Raw genomic sequence first — 24,844 nt, 5'->3', positions numbered from 1 at the left:
TCTATGATTTCTCAGATTTCAAATAGGGTTGCACAAAATGAATCTGCAACTCAGACTTTACAGAACTCTATGGCAGTCTGGTCCAGTTCTGGTACATCAGGGCTCCTCGCTGTATATTCACATAAATGTGCTCTTGCTCAGATCATGCAAAATGATACCGATACCGATTCTGATATTACAGACGGTGGCGGGGATGTGTTGCGGGGGGCTGCATCGCTTGCAAAAGGGGTGCAATTGATAATAGAGGCTATTAGGGATGTGTTGAATATTGCTGATACAACACCCGAGCAGGTTGAGGAAGCTTACTTCACTGAAAATAAGAAAGCCTCGCTAACCTTCCCTGCATCAAAGGAATTAAATGCTATATTTGAAAAGGCTTGGGAAAACCCGGATAAAAAATTCCAGATACCTAAAAGGGTTCTGGTAGCGTTTCCTTCCCGATAGAGGATAGGAAAAAATGTGAAAACCCGCCCATTGTTGACGCGTCAGTATCCAGACTCTCAAAAAAGGTGGTTTTACCTGTTCCAGGATCTACCGCCTTGAAAGAGACGGCTGATCGTAAAATTGATAATACGCTCAAATCCATGTACATGGCTTCTAGGGCAATACTGCGTCCCACTATTGCCAGTACTTGGTTTGCCAAAGCTATAGTAATGTGGTCAGGCACGTTACTGGAGGACTTGGATACTATGGAGAAATGTGATGTTGAATTGTTTTTACGTAACATTCAAGATTCTGCAGGATTTCTGGTAGAATCCATGAAAGACCTGGGTTCCATGGCTGCAGGGATTTCCTCCATGTCAGTATCAGCTCGTCGAGAACTGTGGTTGCGACAGTGGTCTGCCGATGCGGAATCCAGGAGAAGTGTGGAGACCCTACCCTACACAGGTCAGGCTCTCTTTGGGGAAGCATTAGATGCGTGGATCTCCACGGCTACTGCTGGTAAGTCACCCTTTCTTCCCTCAGCTACACCTGCTCCGAAGAAACCCTTTTCTTCAGTTACATCACAGCCCTTTCGGTCTAACAAGCCCAGAAAGGCCAAGCTGTCCAATACCTTCTTTCGGGGACGTCGGCCCAAGTTCAAGAAACCTGCAGCTGCAGGTTCCCAGGAACAGAAACCTGCTTCAGGTACACCAAAGTCCTCCGCATGGATTGCACGCCCCAGAGGTAGGGCTGGTGGGAGCGAGACTCAGACACTTCATTCATGTCTGGGTGTCCTCTGGCCTGGAACCCTGGGTGCAAGATATTGTGTTTCAGGAGTACAGGCTGGAATTTCAACATCTCCCTTCTCACCGATTTTTCAGATCAGGCTTGCCAGCTCTGCTGGCAGAAAGGACTGTACTGTAAGAAGCCGTCCAGAAGTTGGTGGAGGCACAAGTTATTGTGCCAGTACCACCTCATATGCAAAACAAGAGTTACTATTCAAACCTTTTCGTTGTACCGAAACTGGATGGTTTGGTCAGGCCCGTTCTGAACTAAACTTTGTGAGGGAGTTCAAGTTCAAAATGGAGTCTCTAAGGGCAGTGATTTCAGGTCTGGAGGAGGGGAGATTCCTAGTATCCCTGGATATCAAGGATGTGTACCTCCACATTCCGATTTGGCTGCCGCACCAAGCTTATCTTTGTTTCACTTTGTTGGACTGTCACTTTCAGTTACAGGCCCTCCCATTCGGGCTTTCCACAGCACCGAGGGTATTCACCAAGGTGATGGCGGAAATTATGATTCTCCTCCGCAGACAGGGGGTAAACATAATTCCGTATCTGGACGATCTGCTGATAAAGGCATCGTCCATGGAGAAGCTCTTATGGTCCATAAAACTCATGACCTAGCTTCTCAGAGAAAATGGTTGGATCCTGAATCTTCCAAAATCACAATTGGAACCAACCAGGAGGTTGCCTTTTTTGGGAATGATCCTCAGCACAGAGGTGCAGAGGGTGTTTCTCCCAGAGGAAAAAGCGTTGGTGATTCAAACAATGGTCCGGGATGTCCTGTAGCCAGCCCAGGTGTCAGTTTATCAGTGCATTCGCCTTCTGGGAAAGATAGTCTCCTCTTACAAGGCTCTGCAGTACGGGAGGTTTCATGCTCGGTCCTTCCAACTGGATCTCCTGGACAAGTGGTCAGGATCCCATCTACACATGCACCAGAGAATTCGTCTGTCGCCAAAGGCCAGGATTTCACTCCTCTGGTGGCTGCAATTACCTCACCTTCTGGAGGGCCGCAGGTTCGGGATTCAGGACTGGATCCTTCTAACCACGGATGCAAGTCTCCGGGGCTGGGGCGCAGTCACTCAAGGGGAAATCTTCCAAGGAAGGTGGTCAAGTCTGGAAGCCAGCCTGCCGATAAATATTCTGGAACTAAGAGCCGCCTACAACGGTCTTCGCCAAGCGGCCCATCTTCTGAGGAATCGGGCCATTCAAGTGCAGTCGGACAATGTGACGACAGTGGCTTACGTAAACCGACAAGCAGAGCTGCAATGGCAGAGGAGAGCAGGAGAGCAGAGCTGCAATGGCAGAGGTTACAAGCATCATCCTCTGGGCAGAAAAGCACGCGTTAGCGCTGTCAGCAATCTTCAGTCCGGGAGTAGACAACTGGGAAGCGGACTTCCTCAGTAGACACGATCTCAATCCAGGATTTCACTCCTCTGGTGGCTGCAATTACCTCACCTTCTGGAGGGCCGCAGGTTCGGGATTCAGAACTGGATCCTTCTAACCACGGATGCAAGTCTCCGGGGCTGGGGCGCAGTCACTCAAGGGGAAATCTTCCAAGGAAGGTGGTCAAGTCTGGAAGCCAGCCTGCCGATAAATATTCTGGAACTAAGAGCCGCCTACAGCGGTCTTCTCCAAGCGGCCCATCTTCTGAGGAATCGGCCATTCAAGTGCAGTCAGACAATGTGACGACAGTGGCTTACATAAACCGACAAGCAGAGCTGCAATGGCAGAGGAGAACAGGAGAGCAGAGCTGCAATGGCAGAGGTTACAAGCATCATCCTCTGGGCAGAAAAGCACGCGTTAGCGCTGTCAGCAATCTTCAGTCCGGGAATAGACAACTGGAAAGTGGACTTCCTCAGTAGACACGATATCCATCCAGGGGAGTGGGGTCTCCATCCGGAGGTGTTCAAGGAGGTGACAGATCTTTGGGGCGTACCCCAGATCGACATGATGGCCTCTCGTCTCAACAAGAAGTATTGTTCCAGGTCGAGGGACCCGCAAGCAGTGGCGGTGGACGCCCTAGTGACTCTGTGGGTGTTTCAGTCGGTGTACGTGTTTCCTCCACTTCCACTCATTCCAAGAGATCTAAAGCTCATAAGGAGAACTAAGGTTCAAGTGATCCTCATTGCTCCAGACTGGCCAAAATGGGCTTGGTACGCGTATCTTCTGGCTCTACTGCAAGAAGAGCCGAGGCCTCTTTGGGACTACCTGCTGCAGCAGGGGCCTTTCGCCTGTCAAGACTTACCACGGCTACGTTTGACGGCATGGACTTTGAACGCCTTATACTATCTCGGAAGGGCATTCCGAACAAGGTTATTCGTACCATGATACAGGCTAGGAAAGGAGCAACGTCTAAACATTTCCATCATATTTGGAAGAAATATGTATTTTGGTGTGAGTCCAAGAAATTTCCTGCGGTGGAGTTTCAACTGGGACGGTTTCTCCTCTTCGTACAAGCTGGTGTGGATATGGGCCTGAAGTTGGGATCGGTGAAGGTCCAGATTTTGGCCCTATCCATTTACTTCCAGAAACAATTGGCTGCCCTCCCTGAGGTTCAGACCTTTTTGAAGGGAGTTCTGCAAATCCAACCTCCCTTTGCACCACCTACGGCGCCTTGGGACCTTAACATGGTGTTGCAGTTCCTACATTCGGACTGGTTCGAGCCTCTACAGGAGGTTGAGGTTAAATTTCTTACGTGGAAGGCTGTCACGTTGTTGGCCTTAGCTTCTGCTAGACGTGTGTCTGAGTTGGGAGCATTGTCCTGTAAAAGCCCATACTTGATCTTCCACGAAGCTAGAGCTGAGCTCCGGACACGTCAGCAGTTTCATCCGAAGGTTGTGTCGGCATTTCATATCAACCAACCTATTGTGGTGCCAGTTGCTACTGACTCCTCAATTTCATCAAAGTCCTTGGATGTTGTAAGGGCTCTGAAAATCTATGTGAAGAGGACTGCTCATCACAGGAAATCGTACTCTGTTTGTCCTGTATGATCCCAAGAAAATTGGGTGTCCTGCTTCTAAGCAGACGATCACTCACTGGATCAGGTTCACTATCCAGCATGCCTATTCTACGGCAGGCTTGCCGTGTCCTATGTCTGTCAAGGCCCACTCTACTCGTAAAGTGGGTTCATCCTGGGCGGCTGCCCGGGGTGTCTCGGAGTTACAACTTTGCTGAGCTGCAACTTGGTCTGGGTCGAACACGTTTGCAAAGTTCCACAAGGTTGATACTTTGGCCGCTGATGATCTGAAGTTCAGTCAATCAGTTCTGCAGGAGCCTCCGTCTTCTCCCTCCCGTTCTGGGAACTTTTGTACATCCCCATGGTACTAATGTGACCCCCAGCATCCTCTGGGACTTAAGAGAAAATAGGATTTTGGTTACCTACCGGTAAGTCCTTTTCTTGTAGTCCGTAGAGGATGCTGAGCGCCCGCCCAGCGCTTTGTTTTACTGCAATTGTTATCTAGTTCAGTACAACTTTGTTGTTAGTCGAGTACTGCATTGTTACTGGGTAAGTAATGTTTCAGTGGTTGCTGAGTTTTCAAGCTAAGTTTACTTAATGTGCCTTGTATGTGTGAGCTGGTATGAATCTCGCCACTATCTGTGTTAAATCATTCTCTCAAAGAGGTCCGTCTCCTCGGGCACAGTTTCTAGACTGAGTCTGGTAGGAGGGGCATAGAGGGAGGAGCTTGCCCACACGCTCAAACTCTTAAAGTGCCAATTGCACCTGGTGGACCCGTCTATACCCCATGGTACTAATGTGGACCCCAGCATCCTCTACGGACTACGAGAAAAGGATTTACCGGTAGGTAACCAAAATCCTATTTTTCTCTTACGTTCTAGAGAATGCTGGGGTCCACATTAGTACCATGGGGTATAGACGGGTCCCTTGGGAGCCATGGGCACTTTATGAGTTTAATAGTGTGGGCTGGCTCCTCCCTCTATGCCCCTCCTACCAGACTCAGTTTAGAAAATATGCCCGATGGTGTCGGTCACAGCTAGGGGAGCTCCTAGGAGTTTTTCTAGATTTATTGTTTTTAAAAAGAGTTAGGTACAGGGAGGCTGCTGGCAACAGCCTCCCTGCTTTGTCGGACATAGGGGGGAGTAGGATCCAACCCTAGAGGTTAATGGCTCCTATCTCCGCTGACAGGACACTGAGCTCCTGAGGGTGATGATCGCAAGCCCACGAGGCGGCCGCCACCCCCTAACAGAGCCAGAAGATGGAGTGGTGAGTATGACGCCGGCTCCCCGGTAAGCAGGCGGGAATGGCGGCATAAGGGTTGGAGCACACCCCTGTAAAACTGCGCTCCGGAGGGCTCAGTGGTACATTGTGCGGCGCTGTAAGGGGCGCCCTGAACCAGTGCACAAACCCTACACTGGTATACAGAGGCTAACGGGCTAATCCCACTGTTAGCAACCACATTTACCTCAGGCAAGTATAGGGGGTAATTCCAAGTTGATCGCAGCAGGAAATTTTTTATCAGTTGGGCAAAACCATGTGCACTGCAGGGAGGCAGATATAACATGTGCAGAGAGAGATAGATTTGGTTGTGGTGAGTCCAATCTGCAATCTAAATTGCAGTGTAAAAATAAAGCAGCCAGTATTTACCCTGTACAGAAACAAAATAACCCACCCAAATCTAACTCTCTCTGCAAATGTTATATCTGCCCCCCCCTGCAGTGCACATGGCTTTGAACAACTGCTAAAAAATTTCCTGCTGCGATCAACTTGGAATTACCCCCATAATCTCAGCAGCGGAAAGACGCGCCATTACGGGGCATGGGGCTTCTTCCTCAGTGCAGATCCTGCACTCACCAGCGCCATTTTCTCCTTGCAGATCACACTACAGAGACGCTGACAGGGAGCGCTGCCCTACTCTTCACTCCAGATATCCTCTGCGGTACCAGGGTGTATTAGACAAGGGGGGGGGAGTGTTATATTTCACTGTTTAATCTATTGAGGTTATTCAGCCAGCGCCAGGCATTTATCATAATAACTGCCTGCTGGGGCGCTGTGTGGCTGGCTCCTTATACTCTGTGTCTCTCTGAAGGTACTCTGTCGGGAAACTGTGTCTAAATTTTCGTGTGTGTGTTGATATATCTCACATTACCATGTCCAGGGACTTCTGAATCCGAACCCCCATGGGTGGCTTCTATCCGGGGATTGATATCCCATATTTCATCTAGGATAGCTCATAATGAGACTGAAACACAGATTTTAATACAATCTGTAGAGATTTGTCGTATTCAGCTCCCACTGCCTCATCAAATACCTCTGGTATATACCCTAAAAAGCGTGCTCTTGCCCAGATAATGCAAGCCAACACGGACACCGGCTCTGATTCAGGGGACGGTGATGGTGATATACGGGAGGGGGGGGAACCATCCTTTGCTGAGGGGCTGCAACTCATGATTAAGGCTATTAGAGACATTTCACACATTACTGATAAGGTACCCGAGCAGGTAGAGTAGGCTTATTTTACAGACAATAAGAAAACCTCCCTTATATTCCCTGCGTCTAAGGAATTAAACGCACTGTTTGAAAAATCCTGAGAAAACCCGGAGAAAAACTTCCAGATCCCAAAAAGGGTTCTCATTGCTTTTCCTTTCCCTGAGGAGGACAGGAAAAAGTGGGAAAATCCCCCTGTAGTAGACGCTTCTGTATCTAGGTTGTCTAAGAAGGTGGTTTTACCTGTCCCTGGGTCCACCGCTTTAAAAGAGCCGGCTGACCGCAAGATTGAGACTACACTCAAATCATTATACACAGCTAATGGTGTAGCTTTAAGGCCCACTATTGCTTGTGCATGAATTTCTAAGGCCATAGTAAAGTGGTCAGGCACTTTATTAGAGGAATTAGATTCTATGGATAGAAGTGACATTGAATTGTTTTTACGTCACATACAGGATTCTGCAGGTTTCATGGTGGAAGCCATGAAGGACCTTGGACATCTTAATGCGAGGGCATCTTCCATGGCTGTCTCGGCACGCAGGGGACTGCGGATGCTAAATGCAAGTCAACTTTTCTTCCTTCTGCAACACCGCCGACTAGGAAATCTTACCCTATGTCTAGAATGCAGTCCTTTCGGACTGCAAAAGTTAAAAAGTCCAAACCCCCTTCCACTTTCTTTAGAGGATGTTGGGGGAAATCCAGAAAACCTGTACCAACTGGTTCCCAGGAACAGAAACCTGGTTCTGCTTCCTCAAAATCCTCGGCATGTCGGTGGACCTCCCAGCCTGGAGATCGGGCAGGTGGGAGCAAGACTAAGAAATTTCAGTCATGTCAGGGCGTCCTCATGCCTGGATCCCTGGGTACAGGATATTGTTACCCAGGGGTACAGACTGGAGTTTCAAGAACTCCCACCTCACAGATTCTTCAAATCAAGCTTACCAGCTTCCCTGACAGAAAGTGATGTCCTACAGGAAGCCATTCAAAAATTGCTAAAGTCAAATGTCATTGTTCCAGTACCACCTCACCTTACAAACAAGAGTTATTACTCAAACCTGTTTGTGGTACCGAAACCGGATGGTTCGGTCAGGTCAATATTGAACCTAAAGTCATTGAAACCTTATTTGAGGGAATTCAAATTCAAGATGGAGTCTCTGAGAGCGGTGATCTCAGGTCTGGAGGAGAGGAAATTTCTGGTATCCCTAGATATCAAGGATGCGTACCTTCACATTCCGATCTGGCCGCCTCACCAGGCTTATTTAAGATTTGCGCTACTGGACTGTCACTATCAGTTCCAGGCACTGCCGTTTGGCCTCTCCACGGCACCGATGGTGTTCACCAAGGTCATGACGGAAATAATGCTACTCCTCCAGAAGCAGGGTGTGAACATTATTCCTTATCTGGACGATCTGCTAATAAAAGTGTCTTCCAGGGAGAAATTGTTACAGAGCATTGCTCTCTCAACTCAGCTACTCCAGGATCATGGATGGATCCTGAATCTTCCAAAGTCGCATTTGGAGCCGACAAGGAGGCTGTCCTTCCTGGGGATGATCCTTGATACGGAAGTACAGAGGGTATTTCTACCGGCGGAGAAAGCGTTGGTGATACAAACAATGGTCCGGGATGTTCTGAAGCCAGCCCGGGTGTCAGTTCATCAGTGCAGTGTACCGCAAATAGAAATTATGGCCTCCCACCACAACAAGAAGCTTTGGAGGTACTGTCGTGGGTGTTCAAGTCAGTGTGGGTGTTCTCTCCACTTCAACTCATCCCAAGGATTCTCAAACTAATAAAAAGAACAAGAATTCAGGCGATCCTCATTGCTCCGTACTGGCCAAGACGGGCTTGGTACACGGATCTTCTGGAGTTACTGCTGCAAGATCCGAGGCCTCTTCTTCTTCGCGAGGACCTTCTGAAACAGGTGCCGTTTGCTAATCAAGACTTACCACGGCTACGTTTGACGGCATGGAGGTTGAACGCCAGATCTTAGCTTGGAAGAGTGTTCCGAACAAGGTTATTCCTACCCTGATACAGGCTAGGAAAGGAGTAACATCTAAACATTACCATCGAATTGGAAAAAGTGCATCGCTTGGTGTGAGTCCAAGAAGTTTCCTACGGTGGAGTTTCAACTAGGGCGGTTTCTCCTTTTTCTGCAAGCAGGCATGGATGTGGACCTACGCTTGGGCTCCATAAAAGTCCAGATTTCAGCCTTGTCCATTTTCTTCCAGAAACAATTGGCTGCCCTCCCTGAGGTTTAGACATTCTTGAAAGGGGTTCTGCACATCCAGCCTCCCTTTACTTCTTCTGCGGCACCTTGGGATCTTAATGTGGTGCTGCAGTTCCTGCAGTCAGACTGGTTTGACACTGTTGGCATTAGCATCTGCTAGATGTGTGTCAGAATTGGGGGCATTGTCCTGCAACAGCCCCCTACTTGATTTTCCATGAAGATAGAGCTGATCTCAGGACGCGTCAGCAATTTCATGCGAAGGTTGTGTCGGCTTTTCATATCAACCAACGTATTGTGGTGCCAGTGGCTACTGACTCCTCAATTACCTCAAAGTCCTTGAATGTTGTGAGGGCTTTGAAGATTTACGTGAAGAGAACTTCTCGTCACAGAAAGTCGGACACTCTGTTTGTCCTTTATGATCACCATAAGGTGGGGTGTACTGCATCTAAGCAGACAATTTCTTGCTGGATCAGGTTTACTATCCAGAATGCTTTTTCTACGGAAGGATTGCCGTGTCCTAAATCTATTAAGGCCCACTCTACTCGTAAAGAGGGTTCTTCCTGGGCAGCTGCCCGGGGTGTCTCGGCTTTACAACTTTGCCAAGCAGATACTTGGTCAGGGTCAAACAGGTTTGCTAAGTTCTACAAGTTCGATACTTTGGCCTCTGAAGTTTGGTCAATCAGTACTGCAGGAGTATCTGCGCTCTCCCTCTCATACTGAGAGCTTTGCTACATCCCCATGGTACTAATGTGGACCCCAGCATCCCCTAGGATGGAAGAGAAAATAGGATTTTAATTACCTACCGGTAAATCCTTTTCTCGTAGTCCGTACAGGATGCTGGGCACCAGTCCAGCGCTTTGTTATCCTGCAGTGGTTATTTAGTTCAGTACTGCTTATTTCTTGGTAAGTACTGTTTTGTTACTTGGTAAGTAATCCTGTTCAGCCGTTGCTGATGTTTCAAGCTAGTTAGCTTGGGTTGCCTTGTGTGTGAACTGGTGTGAATCTCGCCACTATCTGTGTAATCCATCTCTCGAAGATGTCCGTCTCCTCGGGCACAGTTTCTAGACTTGGTCTGGTAGGAAGGGCATAGAGGGAGGAGCCAGCTCACACTCTCAAACTCTTAAAGTGCCAATGGCTCCTAGTGGACCCGTCTATACCCCATGGTACTAATGTGGACCCCAGCATCCTCTACGGACTATGAGAAAAGGATTTACCGGTAGGTAATTAAAATCCTATTTTTACACACATTGTAAGGAGAGCCAGTATAAAGATAATGCAGGGACTGCACGCAATTATGGGGGCTGGGCTTCCTGGAGAGCAGGACCAGAAGCCAAACGACGCCATTTCCTGCTGCTGCTGTTGCTACACAGGCTGCACGTGTAGATTGCTCCTCCAGAACCCACTGAATCACCATTATAATCTGGTACCAGGGGGTTATAGTGAGGGGGGAGCTCATTATCAGCGGGTTTACAGCTGTGTGGACAGTTACATTCAGAGGTCATCCAGCAGGGCGCTGCTCAGACTGTGGTGTAGTGTGCTGGTTCCCATATCCCTCTTTGTCACTCCATTCAGTGTAGTCTGGGTTAGTGTGCATATCTGACTAATACTGCTGTGTGTTTCAAACTAATCTGTTCAAACATGTCTGCTAATAAATCTATTCTACTATCTACTTTATGCAAGGCTAGGTTTACACCTTCCTCACAGGGGTCACTTATGTGTACCCAATGCTCTATTTCTTCACAAGGCAGTGATGTACAGGCACCAGAGTGGATGGAATCATTTAAAACTATGAATTCCAATATTAATTCAGAGTTAGAAACGGCTAAGCAAGAAAGGCAAGCGCTGAAACAAACTATGGACACGTTTATAGTAACTGCTGCCGACCACAGACAGCCCCCCCTGTTGGTCTCTCACAAACGTACTCTCCCTCAATTCTTACAATCTGACTCTGATTCTGAGCTACCAGAGCTTGATGAGGGAGAGGCTGAGGTGGACGAGGATGATTCCCTGTGCCCGGGTGTTGAAGCCTTCATTTATGCCATTAGAGAGGTGCTTAATATCCCTAATAAAGAGGACGAGCAGGCAGAGGATTTGTATTTTAATGTGAAGCCAAAGTCCTCTGCAACCTTTTGGGTTTCTGAAGAATTAGGGGCCTATTTATCACCATCCGCATCCAGGATGCGGATGACAGGTTATAAAATGGCCCAAACTCGCACTGCGATAATTGATTACATTGAAGGGATATTTAAATTATCGCATGCAGGAACAGAGCTTGCGATCAAGCCTCTTCGCAGCATCATCATGCGCCGCCCCCGCCGACATTGCTGCTACCCCTGCGCGCCGCGGACACCCCCCCAGCAGGATAATATATTCACATGTCCAGGGAGCCATTCCGCGCTGGAGGCTGCCGGGCGCCGGGTTCTTCTCCTGCGCTGTGACCCCCAGTGCTGTAAAGTGCGCTGCCATTTTGCAGTGTCATTTTACTGCACCGAGGTCACATTGCAGCAAGTGGGGGACCCGGCGCCTGGCAGCACTCTCCGGAGCAGCGGACAACGGCTCCCTGGACAGGTGAGTATGTTTTGGGGTATTTTACTTTTTTTTTTTAATTTTAACACTGTGATCAACTTGTGTGTCCATCAGACACACATAGCTGATCCACTCTGCCTGGTCCCCGCTCAGCTTTCTCTGCCAGGGGCAGGGAAAGCTGGGCAAAAGTGTGCTTAGCGCAGTGCTGCCCTGTGAACTCATCAGCCTGAGCTGGCGAGATTATCACAGGGCACACTACAGTATTTTTTCAAATTTTTTTTTTTTTTAGTAAATTTGGCCACATCACATTTCCCATTACAAGTATGGGGTTTGCGATGTGGGTTACTAAAAAAAAAGTGAACTAAAGGGCTTGGAGCAGTTTTTCATGAAAACTGCTCCAAATGCCCTTTAATACATTCTGGTAATACTAAAATAGTGTGAATAATTTTGGTAAAAATAATGTTAATAAATAGGCCCCTTAGATTCCCTGGCCAGGGCAGCATGGATTAATTCTGAAAAGAAATGTATTACCCCTAAACGGGTGTTACATTCATTCCCCTTCCCTTTAGAGGATTGGAAAGTCTGGGAAACCCCGCCGACAGTGGATACCTCCGTTTCCAGGCTGTCGTGTAAGATAGTTTTACCTGTACCTTTGGCTATTTCCCTTAAAGACTCAGTTGATCGCAAAATTGAAACCACTCTTAAATCAATTTATACTGCAGCAGGGGTAGCCCAATGCCCTGCCATAGTATGCCGCTGGATTTCTTGAGCCATGGTAAAATGGTCTGATAAAATTTTTAAAGGGTTGCTCACACTACCTCAAGAAGATATAGTTACAATACTACAACACATCCAGGATGCTGCAAACTTTATGAGTGAGGCTGTTAAGGAACTTAGTATCATTAATGGCCGTACCACTGCTATGGCAGTATTGGGTTGTAGAGCTCTATGGCTGCGTCAATAGTCAGCAGATGCTGATTCCAAAAAGGAGTTGAAAACCTTCCATTTACAGGTGATGCCTTGTTTGATGAAGAACTGAACAAGTGGATATCTCAAGCAGCGGCAGGTAAATCTACATATCTGCCGTCTGCTCCACCACCTGCCAGGCACCCCTATCCTGGACCCTCCCTGCAGTCTTTTCGGGAGGCCAGATTCAGAGGCAAGGCTAGAGGTGCCTCCAATGCTGCTGGTGGTAAGTCCCGTAAACCAGCTGCTGCTGGACCTGCAGACCAGGCCTCAGGATCCTCTTCCACAAAGCCCTCCGCATGACAGTTGGCCCCAGCAGCAAGGCGACTTTCAAGTAGGTGCTCGCCTTCAACACTTTGCCCACATATGGGCAGAGTCCTGCCGGGATCCTTGGGTGAGGGATCTCATATCCCAAGGATACCGGATGGAATTCCAGGACATCCCTCCTCTCAGATTCTTCAGGTCAGGTTTACCAGCGTCACAGGGTTTCCTTACAGCAGGCAGTGCAAAAGCTGCTTTCTACAGGAGTTACTGTTCCAGTGCCTCCTCAGCTGCACACAAAGGGGTTTTACTTGAGTCTCTTTGTGGTTCCGAAGCCGGACGGCTCGGTAAGACCAATCTTGAATCTCAAATCCCTGAACCCGTATCTTTGGGAGTTCAAATTCAAGGTGGAATCTCTAAGAGCGAGGATAGTGAATCTGGTGGAGGGGGAGTTTCTGGTGTCCCTGGATATCAAGGACGCATACCTGCATATCCTAATTTGGCCCCCTCATCAGACGTTCCTCAGGTACGCGATTCTGGACCAGCATTACCAGTTTCAGGCCTTACCCTTCGGTCTCTCCACAGCCCCAAGGGTATTCACAAAGGTTATGGCGGAAATTATGCTACAACTGCGCATGAGGGGTGTACAAATAATTCTGTACCTGGACAATCTCCTGATAAAGGCGGTGTCCAGGGAACAGCTTCTGCATAGCATCGACTTGACTAACCGTTTGCTTACGGAGCATGGATGGATCTTCAATTTCCAGAAATCTCACTTGGAACCGTCTCAGAGAATTCAGTTTCTAGGTATGATCCTGGATACGGTGTCTCAGAAGTTTTACCTTCCTAGGGACAAGACCTTGACTATTCAGTCTATGGTCAGGATGGTGCTGAAACCTTGTGTGGTCTCGATTCACCTTTGTATCCACTTGCTGGGCAAGATGGTGGCCTCCTACGAGGCGATACAGTATGGCAGCTTCCATGTGCTACCGTTTCAACTGGATTTGTTGAACAAATGGTCCGGATCTCACCTGCACATGCATCAGCATATAACCCTGTCACCAAAAGCATGGATATCCCTATTATGGTGGCTAAAAGTTTCCCATCTGATGGAGGGTCGGAGTTTCAACACCCTATCCTGGACGCTGTTGACAACGGATGCCAACCTCTGAGGTTGGGGGGCTGTGACTCAAGGGGCACAGTTCCAAGGGAGGTGGTCCTTTCAGGAATCTGCTCTTCCAACCAACATCCTGGAACTCAGGGCGATTTACAGCGCTCTCATACAGGCACCATCGCTCCTTCGGAATCAGGCCATCCAGGTGCAGTCGGACAACGCCACGGCTATGGAGTACATAAACCTGCAGGGAGGAACCAGAAGCAGGGCCGCAATGCGAGAGGTGTCAAGTATACTCCTCTGGGCAGAAGCCAACCCAAGAGCCATCTCGGCCGTTTACATTCCAGGAGTGGACAACTGGGAAGCGGACTTCCTAAGCAGGCACGACCTCTATCCGGGGTAATGGGGCCTCCACCTCCAGGTGTTTCAACAACTCATTCACCAGTGGGGTTGTCCACAGATGGACCTACAGTAATGGCTTCTCGTCTCAACAAGAAGCTCCGTCGTGACTGCTCCAGAACGAAGGACCCGCAGGCGGTTGCGGTACACGCTCTGACGACGCCATGGAATTTGTACAGAACAAACAGAAAAAAGTATTCCCTGTTATGGGCACACACAGACTATTATATTCTCTTAAAGTCAAATATCCTTATGATAGATGACCAATAATATTAAAATATAACTTTTATTATCGTCATTAAAACATAGGCGAAATATTGTGCAAGTGTAATAATTGGTGTAAAAATTATAATAAAGTGAATTAAAAAGCTTTGCCACTGTGTTGTATTCTTTATTCACTGACTCTAATGGTCTTTAACAATGTTTCTATATTTGTTGCAATGTTAGTTGCCAAGTATCTTTCACTGATACAACTATATCTCAGGATAAGTCCCAGTAAGCCTCCCCCGCAAGGTGGTACTTGGAGAACTACACGTACCAGCATGCGGAGAAATAATGGGCCCGCTGGTACCTGTAGTTCTACAAAAAATATACCCAAATAAAAACAGAACACACACACCTTGAAAGTAAAACTTTCATGCACACTTACCCACTCACACATACTTACCTAGTTTTTTTTAATTCTGTTTAAATACTTCTCATACTGTACACAATGGATGGATGGATCTCACTGATCCGACCGGGCTTCATTGTGTTATGTCCAGCAGTGTTTTACTAATCACTCCCGTAAAACACTGCCCGACAATACGAATAACATCGACATCGGAAAATACGAAAAACGCAAACTCGGCAGCTTAGTAAATTAACGAAAATAATTTTAAAAAGTTGCAGAAACATACAGCCGATAAAATTCAAGTTTAAACTCCCACCAATTCGGCACAAACATGAATCTTAGTAAATAAACCCCAGGATGTTGGCTAGTTCCATATAAAATGGTGTTCCTATCCGTGTATTTTTTGTACATTGCGATATGTATTTGTCCCTCAATCAAGGAAATTTGGACATCCAAATAATTCACAGTATGCGTGCTCATGTTATAGGTGAATTTAATGGTGCTTTCCATGGCATTGATACCTTCCATCAAATTAAAAATCTTGTCTTCAGTACCCATCCAAGCAAGCAGTAGATCGTCAATATACCGCACAAAAAGGGAATTTTGTCAGCAGTACTGGGCTCACTGAAGTAGGCCTATGCAACCATATTTAGACATACACTTAGTGTATGGCATTGGTGACAGTGTGGGATACCTGTCTGTCAGCTCACTGTCTCTGCAGCTGCTCACAAGAGATTTCCTGTGCCAACGTGTTGGGGTCCAGAGCAACTGGGACCAGCTCTTTCCTTCATGTGTTGGGCAGTCACGTCATTATTCTGCAAGACTATCTGTATGGAAGAACCTCGGCGGCAGCTGCTGTTAGAGGACAGCTGAGCCGCCGCAGTGTAAGAATTATTTTATGTTAATTGCAGCGGTGCAGCCGTGAGACTGGGGGACAGACTGTTGGGGCCCCTAATGTTGGGGCCCCTGGACGACTGCCCCTGTTGCTTCTCCTATAATCCGGCCATATGTGTCGGATATCTTTTATGCTAAAAATGCATCTTAGTCGCAATGCGATGCAACTAGGACACACCTGGGGACTGCTCTGATTAATTTGATATGTGACATTTGTATATCTCTATGCAACTGAATCCCTGAAGCTGTAAATCAAGTGCTAAATTTCTGATGCAGTGGCTATGGCTTTTTCCCATTCCAAGTTTCATTGTGTTTTGTATACAGACTCAGTCGCACAGAGATATACAAATGTCACAAATCAGATTAATTAGCACAGTCTCCCGATGCATCCCAGACACATCATCTAAGATGCATTTTGAGCAAAAAACTGCCTGACGCTAGCAGAGTTGCACGGGGCCTGGTGGCACATAGTCGCGCCAGACATCTCGCGCTGCGTGGTTTAATGAGACTAGCTGCATGAGAACACATCTGTATGTCTCCTACATTATCTAGTATACTATCTTGCTAGTCTATAAACATCTGACAGATGAATATATATTAGAGAGACAGAGAGAGATCAGGCTACATCACTTTATTTTTTAGCTAATGTTTTGCATCTGCATAAACATCCTATCTACCAAAATAGTCTGCATTGATTTAAAACCAAAATGTCTTAAATTATTCATATTTTAACATTTTCATAAATTGCTAATAAATTACTGAGCAAAGCTAAATAACTTTTTCCTCTTTGTAAAATAAAACTGCATTGCTTCAGTATATTTGTTTTGTTTTCTAGTCCAAAGACCAAAATGACTTCACTACGCATGGTCGTATCTCTTCATCACCTACACATGGCCTCTACGTGTTTGTAAGAAATTTTGTCTGCAGAATAGGGGAAGATGCTGAACTTTTTATGTCGTTGTATGACCCTCAGAAACAAACAATTATAAGGTAGGAGTAATATTTTAATTGACAGCTATTTTTATATATCCACTAGTAAATATCTTCCAACAGCTATTTTTCTTTTCGTGCAACACATGACAGATACTAGCAGAGACACTAGCCTCTCTAGGGAGGAGTACTATTCTTTGTGATGGGCTGCGTTGCTCATTTTGGCCTTGAATTAGATGCAGTTCCAGTGTGGACACAAGTAGTCAATGTTTTACCTACTTCACCTGCGTCCTGCGCGAACATTTTTGTGACTATCACTTCTAATTGAATCGCCTCCTGTGGCCGGAGAGCCCCAGCCACGAGGCAAATGGCGCCGGGCACTAGGGGTTAACCCCTTCAGTGCCGCAGGCGGCCATTTGCCTCATGGCTGGGGCTCTCCGGCCACACTCCCCCCCCCCCATTCAAGCGGGTCAACCAGGGACCCATGTCCCAACGATTTGGGTCCTGGTCCCGCAGTCCGTTGGGGTGAAGGGGACGCTACCTGGGGGGTGTAGGCTCTGGCCTAGACAGTTCATCCATAGTGTAGTGGGCCTCTCTTCGTGGGTGCACAATGTTCAAATAGTCCACCTGAAGTCCAAGTTCAAGGCTCCACCACAAAAGTCTGTCCAATTCCCCCAAGGTCGGTTGCAGCCACCTAACAGGTAGGTGGTAAGTCACCACGGTGGGGGGCCGGTTACAAACAAGTGCCACCCACGGTGTCCCAACTGTGGCATACCCCACCTCCCACAATAGCAGTTTTCTGCTCAAACAGGCCACAGGGTGCTCCTGCCCATATGGCTCTTTCTGGCTCGGTACTGCTCCCAGTCCGTGCAGTGGCGCAATAGTTCGTAACACACAGTCCTGGTCAAGAATGTGCGCCATCAGCACTGGAGCGGGTACCCGAGCCTCCTTCAATGACTGGAATGCCAACTCGCAAGCGGGTGCAAAGTCCACTGACTTGGGAATGCCCTTCCTAGCCATCTCTGTCAAGGGGTTCACTACAGGACTAAAGTCAATGACAACATGTCCGTAGGGCCTTACAGGTTCTAAGGTCAGTACCGGTCTGGGTGATGTGGGTCGGGGACAGCCTCTGGTTGCCTCCACCCCCTCTGGGTTGGGCCTACCCCTGTCTCCTCCCACATGGTGCCCCAGGCACTGCACCTCCGTCATACCTATCTGGCAACTGTCTGCCCTAACTGTCAGACCTGCCCTCCAATCCTCTTCTGTCGACCTATGACTCGGGAAACCTACCCTGTCACCTAGGCCTACTCTTTCCTCCTCGTCCGCTACCTGTGCCGCAGTGATGGCGGCCAGACCACCAGCCTCTGGATCCTGTGTGGCAACCACTACAGTGAGGCTGCGTGTCTTCCCCGATCTACTGCGCACAGGCAGGGGACCTGCTATGTCCACAGCAACTTGCTGCAAGGGTTCTCCTATGGGCAGAGGCCCAGAGACAACACAACCGCGGGAGTGCCCCGGCTGCCAACGCATGGCACCAGCCTTACAGTTGGTCTGGGCGTCATCCGACATTCCAGACCAGGGTAAGCTCTGTGTCAGGCACTTCAGGGTACGGTCTGTCTCCGGGTTACTGTCCAAAGGGGTTTCGCTGGCAACCGACACCGGTTGCGCAGGAAAGTTCCCTGAGGGGACCAGTTGGACACATTCCCTATCTGGTCTATCCCCTCCCACTTTCCTGGCTACCCTGTACCATAACCCTTCCCGCCAGGTCAAACTTCCCGCCCCAACCCGGTCAAGGCCGCTGCCAGAGTGGCGCCTCATGCCTTTCGGGGATGGGTCGGAGAGTTGAACCTCCCTAAACTCCTGCCTGTGGCCCTCAATCTCTCCTAAATTGGGACACTCTACAGGGGGATCTAGGTGGGGACTACTAGGGTCAGTCTGGTAGGGGTCAGTCATGGAAAAATCAGTGTGGTTTCTCATACTCACCGCCGGAGTTGGCAAACCACTTGGGTCAGGAGCATCATTGGGCACCCCCACAGGATCAAACGAGCTGGAACCGACATCCTCTGCGTTGCTAATGGACGTGGGCATACCAGAGGCAAAAGGCATGCGGGGTAGATGTGCTGATCTAGCCGCTGTAATCTTTTCCTCTGGGCTGGTTGATGCTGTGGTTGGCTGTGCTGGCAGTTGTCTAGCAGCTGTAGTCTTTTCCTCTGGGCTGGGCGGTGCTGGAGTAGCTGATGTCAATGGTGGTTTTGGAACTTGACTCCGGGGAATGGCGCCAACAAACATAGTGACGATCCCACCACCCAGATCATTTCCTAGGACCACATCAGTTGGGAGACCATCCATGACGGCAACTTCTCGCAACTCGGGTCCAGCTCCCCAGTCCAGGTAGACTCTTGCCATGGGAACCGCTTTTTCTGTTCCTTCTGCCAGGGTGATCGTGGCAGTGCGACCCTGCAATACTGCAGCAGGATCTATAAGGTGGGGGCTCACCACAGTGATTGAGGCCCCAGAGTCTCTTAGGCCTTCTCCCTGCAGGGGTCCCACGTGGACTGGCTGCAGGTGCCTCCACAGGTTGTGTAGGGGCTGTTTGGCCATGCAGGTGACTCTCTCCGCAGAGTGCACCTGTCTCTCGCCACACTCCATCGGACTGACTGGAGGGGGAACAGTCTCTGTAGGCTCATCTCCTCTCGTCAAACAAGCGATCCGGGCTCCAGCACTCGGATTTGGGGCACGAGTCTGGGGTGCTTGGGATGCAGGACAGTTCATCCTCAGATGTCCGATTTTCCCACAGCCGTAGCACTTCTTCTCCAGTCGTGGCACCGATGATCTCTGATCAGTTGCAGGGACGCTGCGGTGCGGTTGCTGGCCAAGAGCACCCGGGTTGGAAGATGCTTGTCTTTGGGGGTGATGAGTTGAAGAGGGGGGTCCCCCTGGTGGTACAGTCTTTTGGAGCTGGCTGCTCGCTGGGCGCTTCTGGCCCCGTGGCCGAATTGCCACATATTTGTCGGCTAATTGGGCAGCCATTTTTAAGCTGGGTGGCTCCCGATCTAGCACCCACTCCTTCACTTCTTGGGCGCACCTGCGGTAGAACTGCTCCCTGCAGATCAGGTCGATCAGTGCGTCCCATGTAGTGGCTTCCGAATCCTTCACCCACTTCACCACGTACTGCCGCAGCTGGGTGGCGAACTGCTCATGGGTGTTGCTAGGATTCTTAGGCAAGTCTCTGAATTTCTTCCTCGGGAGTGATGAAGAATCGCTGGAGGAGGGCCTTCTCGACTTCGTCATAGTTCCCACAGTCCTCCGTCGCCACTCCTCGATAGGCCTCCAAGGCCTCTCCATGCAGAGTGGGCACAAGGTGTCTCACCCACTCTGACTTGGGTAGATCGTGTAGTTTACAAGTCCTTTCAAAAACTTGCAAATGTCCATCAATGTCCCCATCACTGTCTGCAAACTTGGCAAACTGAGTACGTCCTGATCTGTGTACAACAGCTGACAACGGCTCCCGGGGTACCACGGCCTGTGGTGCCCGCTCATCACGCCACATCTGGATGATGATCAAGCGCTCTTGCTCCGTTGCCCTTTCCCCCAATTCCGCTAGCCGATCTGCTAGGGTATCCGGGCCGCCCCCCCTGGGACGTTGGGATCCTGGCCCTGCTAGGGATTGCTGGGAAACATTGCTGCTGTGAGAGAGGGCGGGGCTGGTGGTTCTCTTCGGTTCCTTACGAAGGTCCACTGGTGGGCCGTCCTCTGCGATGCTGACGCCGTCAGTGCTTCTCACCTCCGCCCGATGAGACTCCTCCCAGCTCCTGAGCGCCGCCTGCATGACGCTCCTGGACACGTTGGAAGGGATATCCACACCCTTCCCCTGGCATACTATCTCCAGATCCTCCTTGGACATTCCGCTGAATTCCGCCATCTTGTGCGTTCTCCTGCGCTGCAGTTACTCCTCTCCTGAGTAACTCGGCTTCTCCAATCAGGTGATGAAAAGCCGCCTGGGATTATCCCACCGCTGCCACCAATTTCTGTGACAGGACGATACCGTACGGAAGCACTCGCAGCTTCCGCGTCCCGTTGACTGCGCACAGAATGGAAGGTCAAGCCGCACGAGGCCTGACCACATAGGGGATTCCCGCTTACCGTCAGTAACCGCCTGTTACTGACTCCACCCACTGCGCTGTGGGCGGGTTCTTGCTGCCACCACCAAACTCCTAACCTGCCGTGGCGTTTGGAACCACGGTTCTGCACTGCCTTACCACACCTGTGTGGTGTTGACGAATCCCCTCTAGCCACTTGCTAGGCCTCTACCGGTAGCTGGCGGAAGGCGGAGCTTGGAGACGTCAGGTGCTTCCCTGGACAGCCGGAGAACGGGGCTAGGTTTGGCCTAACCCTGTAGGTCACAAGATGAAGCAGTCTTCTTGAGGCAAAGGTGTTTATTGCTCAAATAACCTTTAAAAAGGCTCCTCCCTATTGCTAGGGGCAACAGCATACAATTAAGATGTTTCAGCAGAAGAAGATGTTACAATACACAATCCTATGGGCCAACTGCCCTTCTTTTATCCCTCTCCAAGACCCCTTACCACAGGGGGTAAGCCCGCCCTGTGGTGTACAACCAATCAATGTTTACCCATGAGCTGTGCATGCTCTGGTCTCATGCACACCTTTACATTGTTCCCTATGGACAGTGGGGAGTGGTCGGTCTCCTTTGACCCTCCTATCTTGGAGATTCAGGATACTCCCACGGTGCCGTTCAGTCTGGCTGGGGGGAAGTTTTTCCCTCCTAAACTGACTTCCAGAAACCTGCCCGGGACCCCTCTCACTGCCTGCAGCCTGGATTTGGGCTCCAGAGCTGGGCAGCCTGGCTCCCCGGCCCAGGTTTCTTGGCACTACGGCTGATCTCCATGGAGCTCCAAGAAACCACTCAGCTTGTTTTATAGCTAAGCTGCTTCTCTTTCTCCCTGTACCCTTTGGAACTGTGAGGCTGGATGGGAAAACATTCCGTTTTTGGGGAAAGGGTCTGGGAGAATCCATCAGCCTGCACAGCTATGGATTCCCCGCTCCTGGGACACACAATCAAGTAAGTGCACTTTCTCTTTAAATATATTACATTTAAAATCCCACTGTACATTGCTGAGCCTGTGCCTTGCACAGACTCTACATACTCAGGCACTGCAGTGCCTTCCCTAGCCCTGCAGCCTGGCTGCTAGGGCTCTCCCTCTCAGTGCTGGAAGTATGGGGCTGGCTTCCCCCATCCTCCAGCCTGCCTTCCTGCCTCTGGGGTTCCAGGGAGCTGGCTCTCCCTGTCCCCCCAGTGTGGCACTACTTTTGTGGCCCCGCCGCACGCAGCGGCGCACCCCCCTGTACCGAAGTCCGGCGGCCCGGGACACTTGTCCCGGCCGCCGTGACCCTGGCTTGTTTCAGCGCTGAGGCGCCGGGAGCGTAGCTCCCGGACCCCAGTGCTTCACCATCCTGCTCGGCAGCCTAATTTGCCCACGCCGCTAGGGAGCCGGCTAGCCCGGTCCCCCACGAGCGGCGCCTGTCTTGTGGCCTCGCTGCAGCGTCCGGCGGGGAGCCGGGCTGCAGCGCACCCCCCTCGCCGGCTAGCAGCCCGGGACGTCCGTCCCGGCTGCTGCGGCTGGCCACCTGTGCTGGGCTGAGGCGCTGGGAGCAGAGCTCCCGGCCCCCAGCGGCGGCTCTCACAGAGAGCACTGCAGCGGGAGCCGAGCTCCCAGCCGCAGCGCTCACCCTTCTCCCCGGCGCGCACACTCCAGTGCGCCCGGGGCTACACTGACCGCTGCCGGGAGCGGAGCTCCCGGACTCCGGCGGTCAGCGGCTGCCTCCTCTCCCCCGGCGCGCACACACTGCTGAGCGCGCCGGGGGGCTGTCCTCCCTGCCGTGGTCTCCGGAGAGGTCCGGGACCACGGCACAGTTTAAAATTACAATTTAAACATATTTTTACAAACACGGCGCCTAGCGCCCAACACAATTCAAATTTGGCGCCAAGCGCCCCTTTGTCTTTAAAAATGGCGCCGGGCACTAGGGGTTAACCCCTTCAGTGCCGCAGGCGGCCATTTGCCTCGTGGCTGGGGCTCTCCGGCCACACCTCCCTAGGGGCAGTTTGGTGAATTTGTTTGGAGGTGGAGGTCACAAGTAGGGATCCCAGTGCTCTGCTGCATCTGGAACACAACCAGAGTCGGACTGGCCCACAGGGGGACAGGAGAAACCACCGGTAGGCCCCACTACCTGTGGGCCCTCCTCCTCCTCTAGGGATCAGGTTCCAGTCTCTATCCTAGTGCACATGAATTATGCATTAAACATATGTTACATTATACTTCATAAGAACATGGTTTATTATATATTTACCAAGGGGCACAGAACATGTACTCTGTAATGGTTAGCCAAACCTCTGTGGTGGCTGTCCACACCCGTAAGCATGGGCCCCTACAACAGCATCCCTCCGGTGGGCCCTTCATTCTCCAGTCCGACACTGAACACAACTACCACTGACCATGCTGTAACTTGTTTAAGATAAAGTTGAATGCTTCTAAAGGAACCTACTGAAAGTTTGATTTTTTTGAAAGTAGCTTTCATAACTTATTCTGACAGATAAAAAAGAAACATCCAACATAAAGTAAAAGACAGAAAGATGAAAGATTGTGATAAAAATATCCCACATGTTCTCCTTTGCTATGTTACACGGTTACAGAAGATACATGGGGAGCATGAGGTAAAGTCAGTGAGGGACACTGAAACTAAGGGGGTCATTCCGAGTTGTTCGCTCGTTGACGATTTTCGCAATGGAGCGATTAAGGCAAAAATGCGCATGCGCATGGTACGCAGTGCACATGCGGTAAGTATTTTAGCACAAACTTTGTAGTTTTACTCACGTCCGAATGAAGAATTTTCATCGTTGAAGTGATCGGAGTGTGATTGACAGGAAGTGGGTGTGTCTGGGCGGAAACTGGCCGTTTTCTGGGAGTGTGCGGAAAAACGCAGGCGTGCCAGGAAAAAACGTGGGAGTGTCTGGATTAACGGGGGAGTGGCTGGCCGAACGCAGGGCGTGTTTGTGACGTCAAACCAGGAACGAAACGGCCTGAGCTGATCGCAATGTAGGAGTAAGTCTGGAGCTACTCAGAAACTGCTAAGAAATTTCTATTCGCAATTCTGCTAATCTTTCGTTCGCAATTCTGCTAAGCTAAGATACACTCCCAGAGGGCGGTGGCCTAGCGTGTGCAATGCTGCTAAAATCTGCTAGCGAGCGAACAACTCGAAATGACCCCCTAAGTCCGAAAAAACAATTAATAAAAATTTGATATTTACTTCAGCTATTAAAATGTCACACTATGTGGTAAATTTACTAAAGCTTCTAAAAATGAAATGTGGTGATGTTGCCCATAGCAACCAATCAGATTCTGTCTATCATTTCTCTGTTGCATCCTAGAAAATTATAGAATCTGATTTGAGTTTTTCAAAAATGGGTGGAGTGTGTACGGTGGGGGACCCTCTGGACTCAGGGGCCCTTGTGCACCGCACACACGGCATCCATTATAGATATGCCAGTGCTGAAGTCTCCTGTCATGTGATGGCTGTGCTTGTTCTCCTGCCGAGTACCTCACTTATGCAGCAGGAAAGTAAAACTGTCCTTCACTGCTCCTTATATTTGATGCTCTCCTACAAGGGCAAATGTAAATCGGCGCAGCCACTGATGTGAGCTGGCTACGCCGTGCAGAGCCATAACTAGACATTTAGGTGCCCTGGGATAAAGGGAACTCTGTCTGATCCCCTTTACCACTATTAGAAGCCTTCAGTGGGAACATTGCTACCTCACAGTAAAAATTAGCATGGAAGTACACTTACAGTAGAACCGACCAGATTTGAAATTCTGCCTTCAGGTCTTTTAAACAGAAGGATATGCCAGGTATCACAACTGTTACATTGCAGGATTCCTATGACTACGTAAGTCTGGCTGCTGCGTGTTTAATGACAATAGCACCAGCGTGCACAGTGAATGGAGTCACACAGTCCTTTTGCTCAGCCGCTCCGCAGCCATTGCATGTGCTCTCTAGCCACACCACTCATCAAGGCTCAGGAGAGACGACGTACAGCTACTCTTGTAACAGAGCTCTGCTTTCACAGAACATCTCTTTTTGGCCAGAGCACTACCGCCCACTTTAATAACTGAAGGTGGGTAGTCGGGGACCACTGGGCGGGCCATATAAGTGCAACACAGCTGCATTTCAAACATGTGGGCAGTGCACAAATTAGT

The 24,844-nt window shown here is 49.7% G+C and overlaps 1 protein-coding gene across 4 annotated transcripts in view; it reads left to right on the top strand.

Annotated features, from left to right (window-relative positions):
* DOCK2 (dedicator of cytokinesis 2) overlaps positions 1 to 24,844 on the top strand; it is a 1,781,615-nt gene that overhangs the window by 250,361 nt on the left and 1,506,410 nt on the right. For all 4 annotated transcript variants that reach the window (XM_063928256.1, XM_063928254.1, XM_063928255.1 and 1 more), the window contains exon 8: positions 16,481 to 16,635. In XM_063928256.1, coding sequence (XP_063784326.1) covers positions 16,481 to 16,635 — 155 coding nt within the window. The remainder of the gene's footprint in view (positions 1 to 16,480; positions 16,636 to 24,844) is intronic.

This window comes from Pseudophryne corroboree, chromosome 6 (assembly GCF_028390025.1).
Source record: "Pseudophryne corroboree isolate aPseCor3 chromosome 6, aPseCor3.hap2, whole genome shotgun sequence".
Taxonomy (NCBI): domain Eukaryota; kingdom Metazoa; phylum Chordata; class Amphibia; order Anura; family Myobatrachidae; genus Pseudophryne; species Pseudophryne corroboree.
Note: the sequence above shows the minus strand (reverse complement) of the source record. Positions and strands in the feature narration are given on the sequence as shown.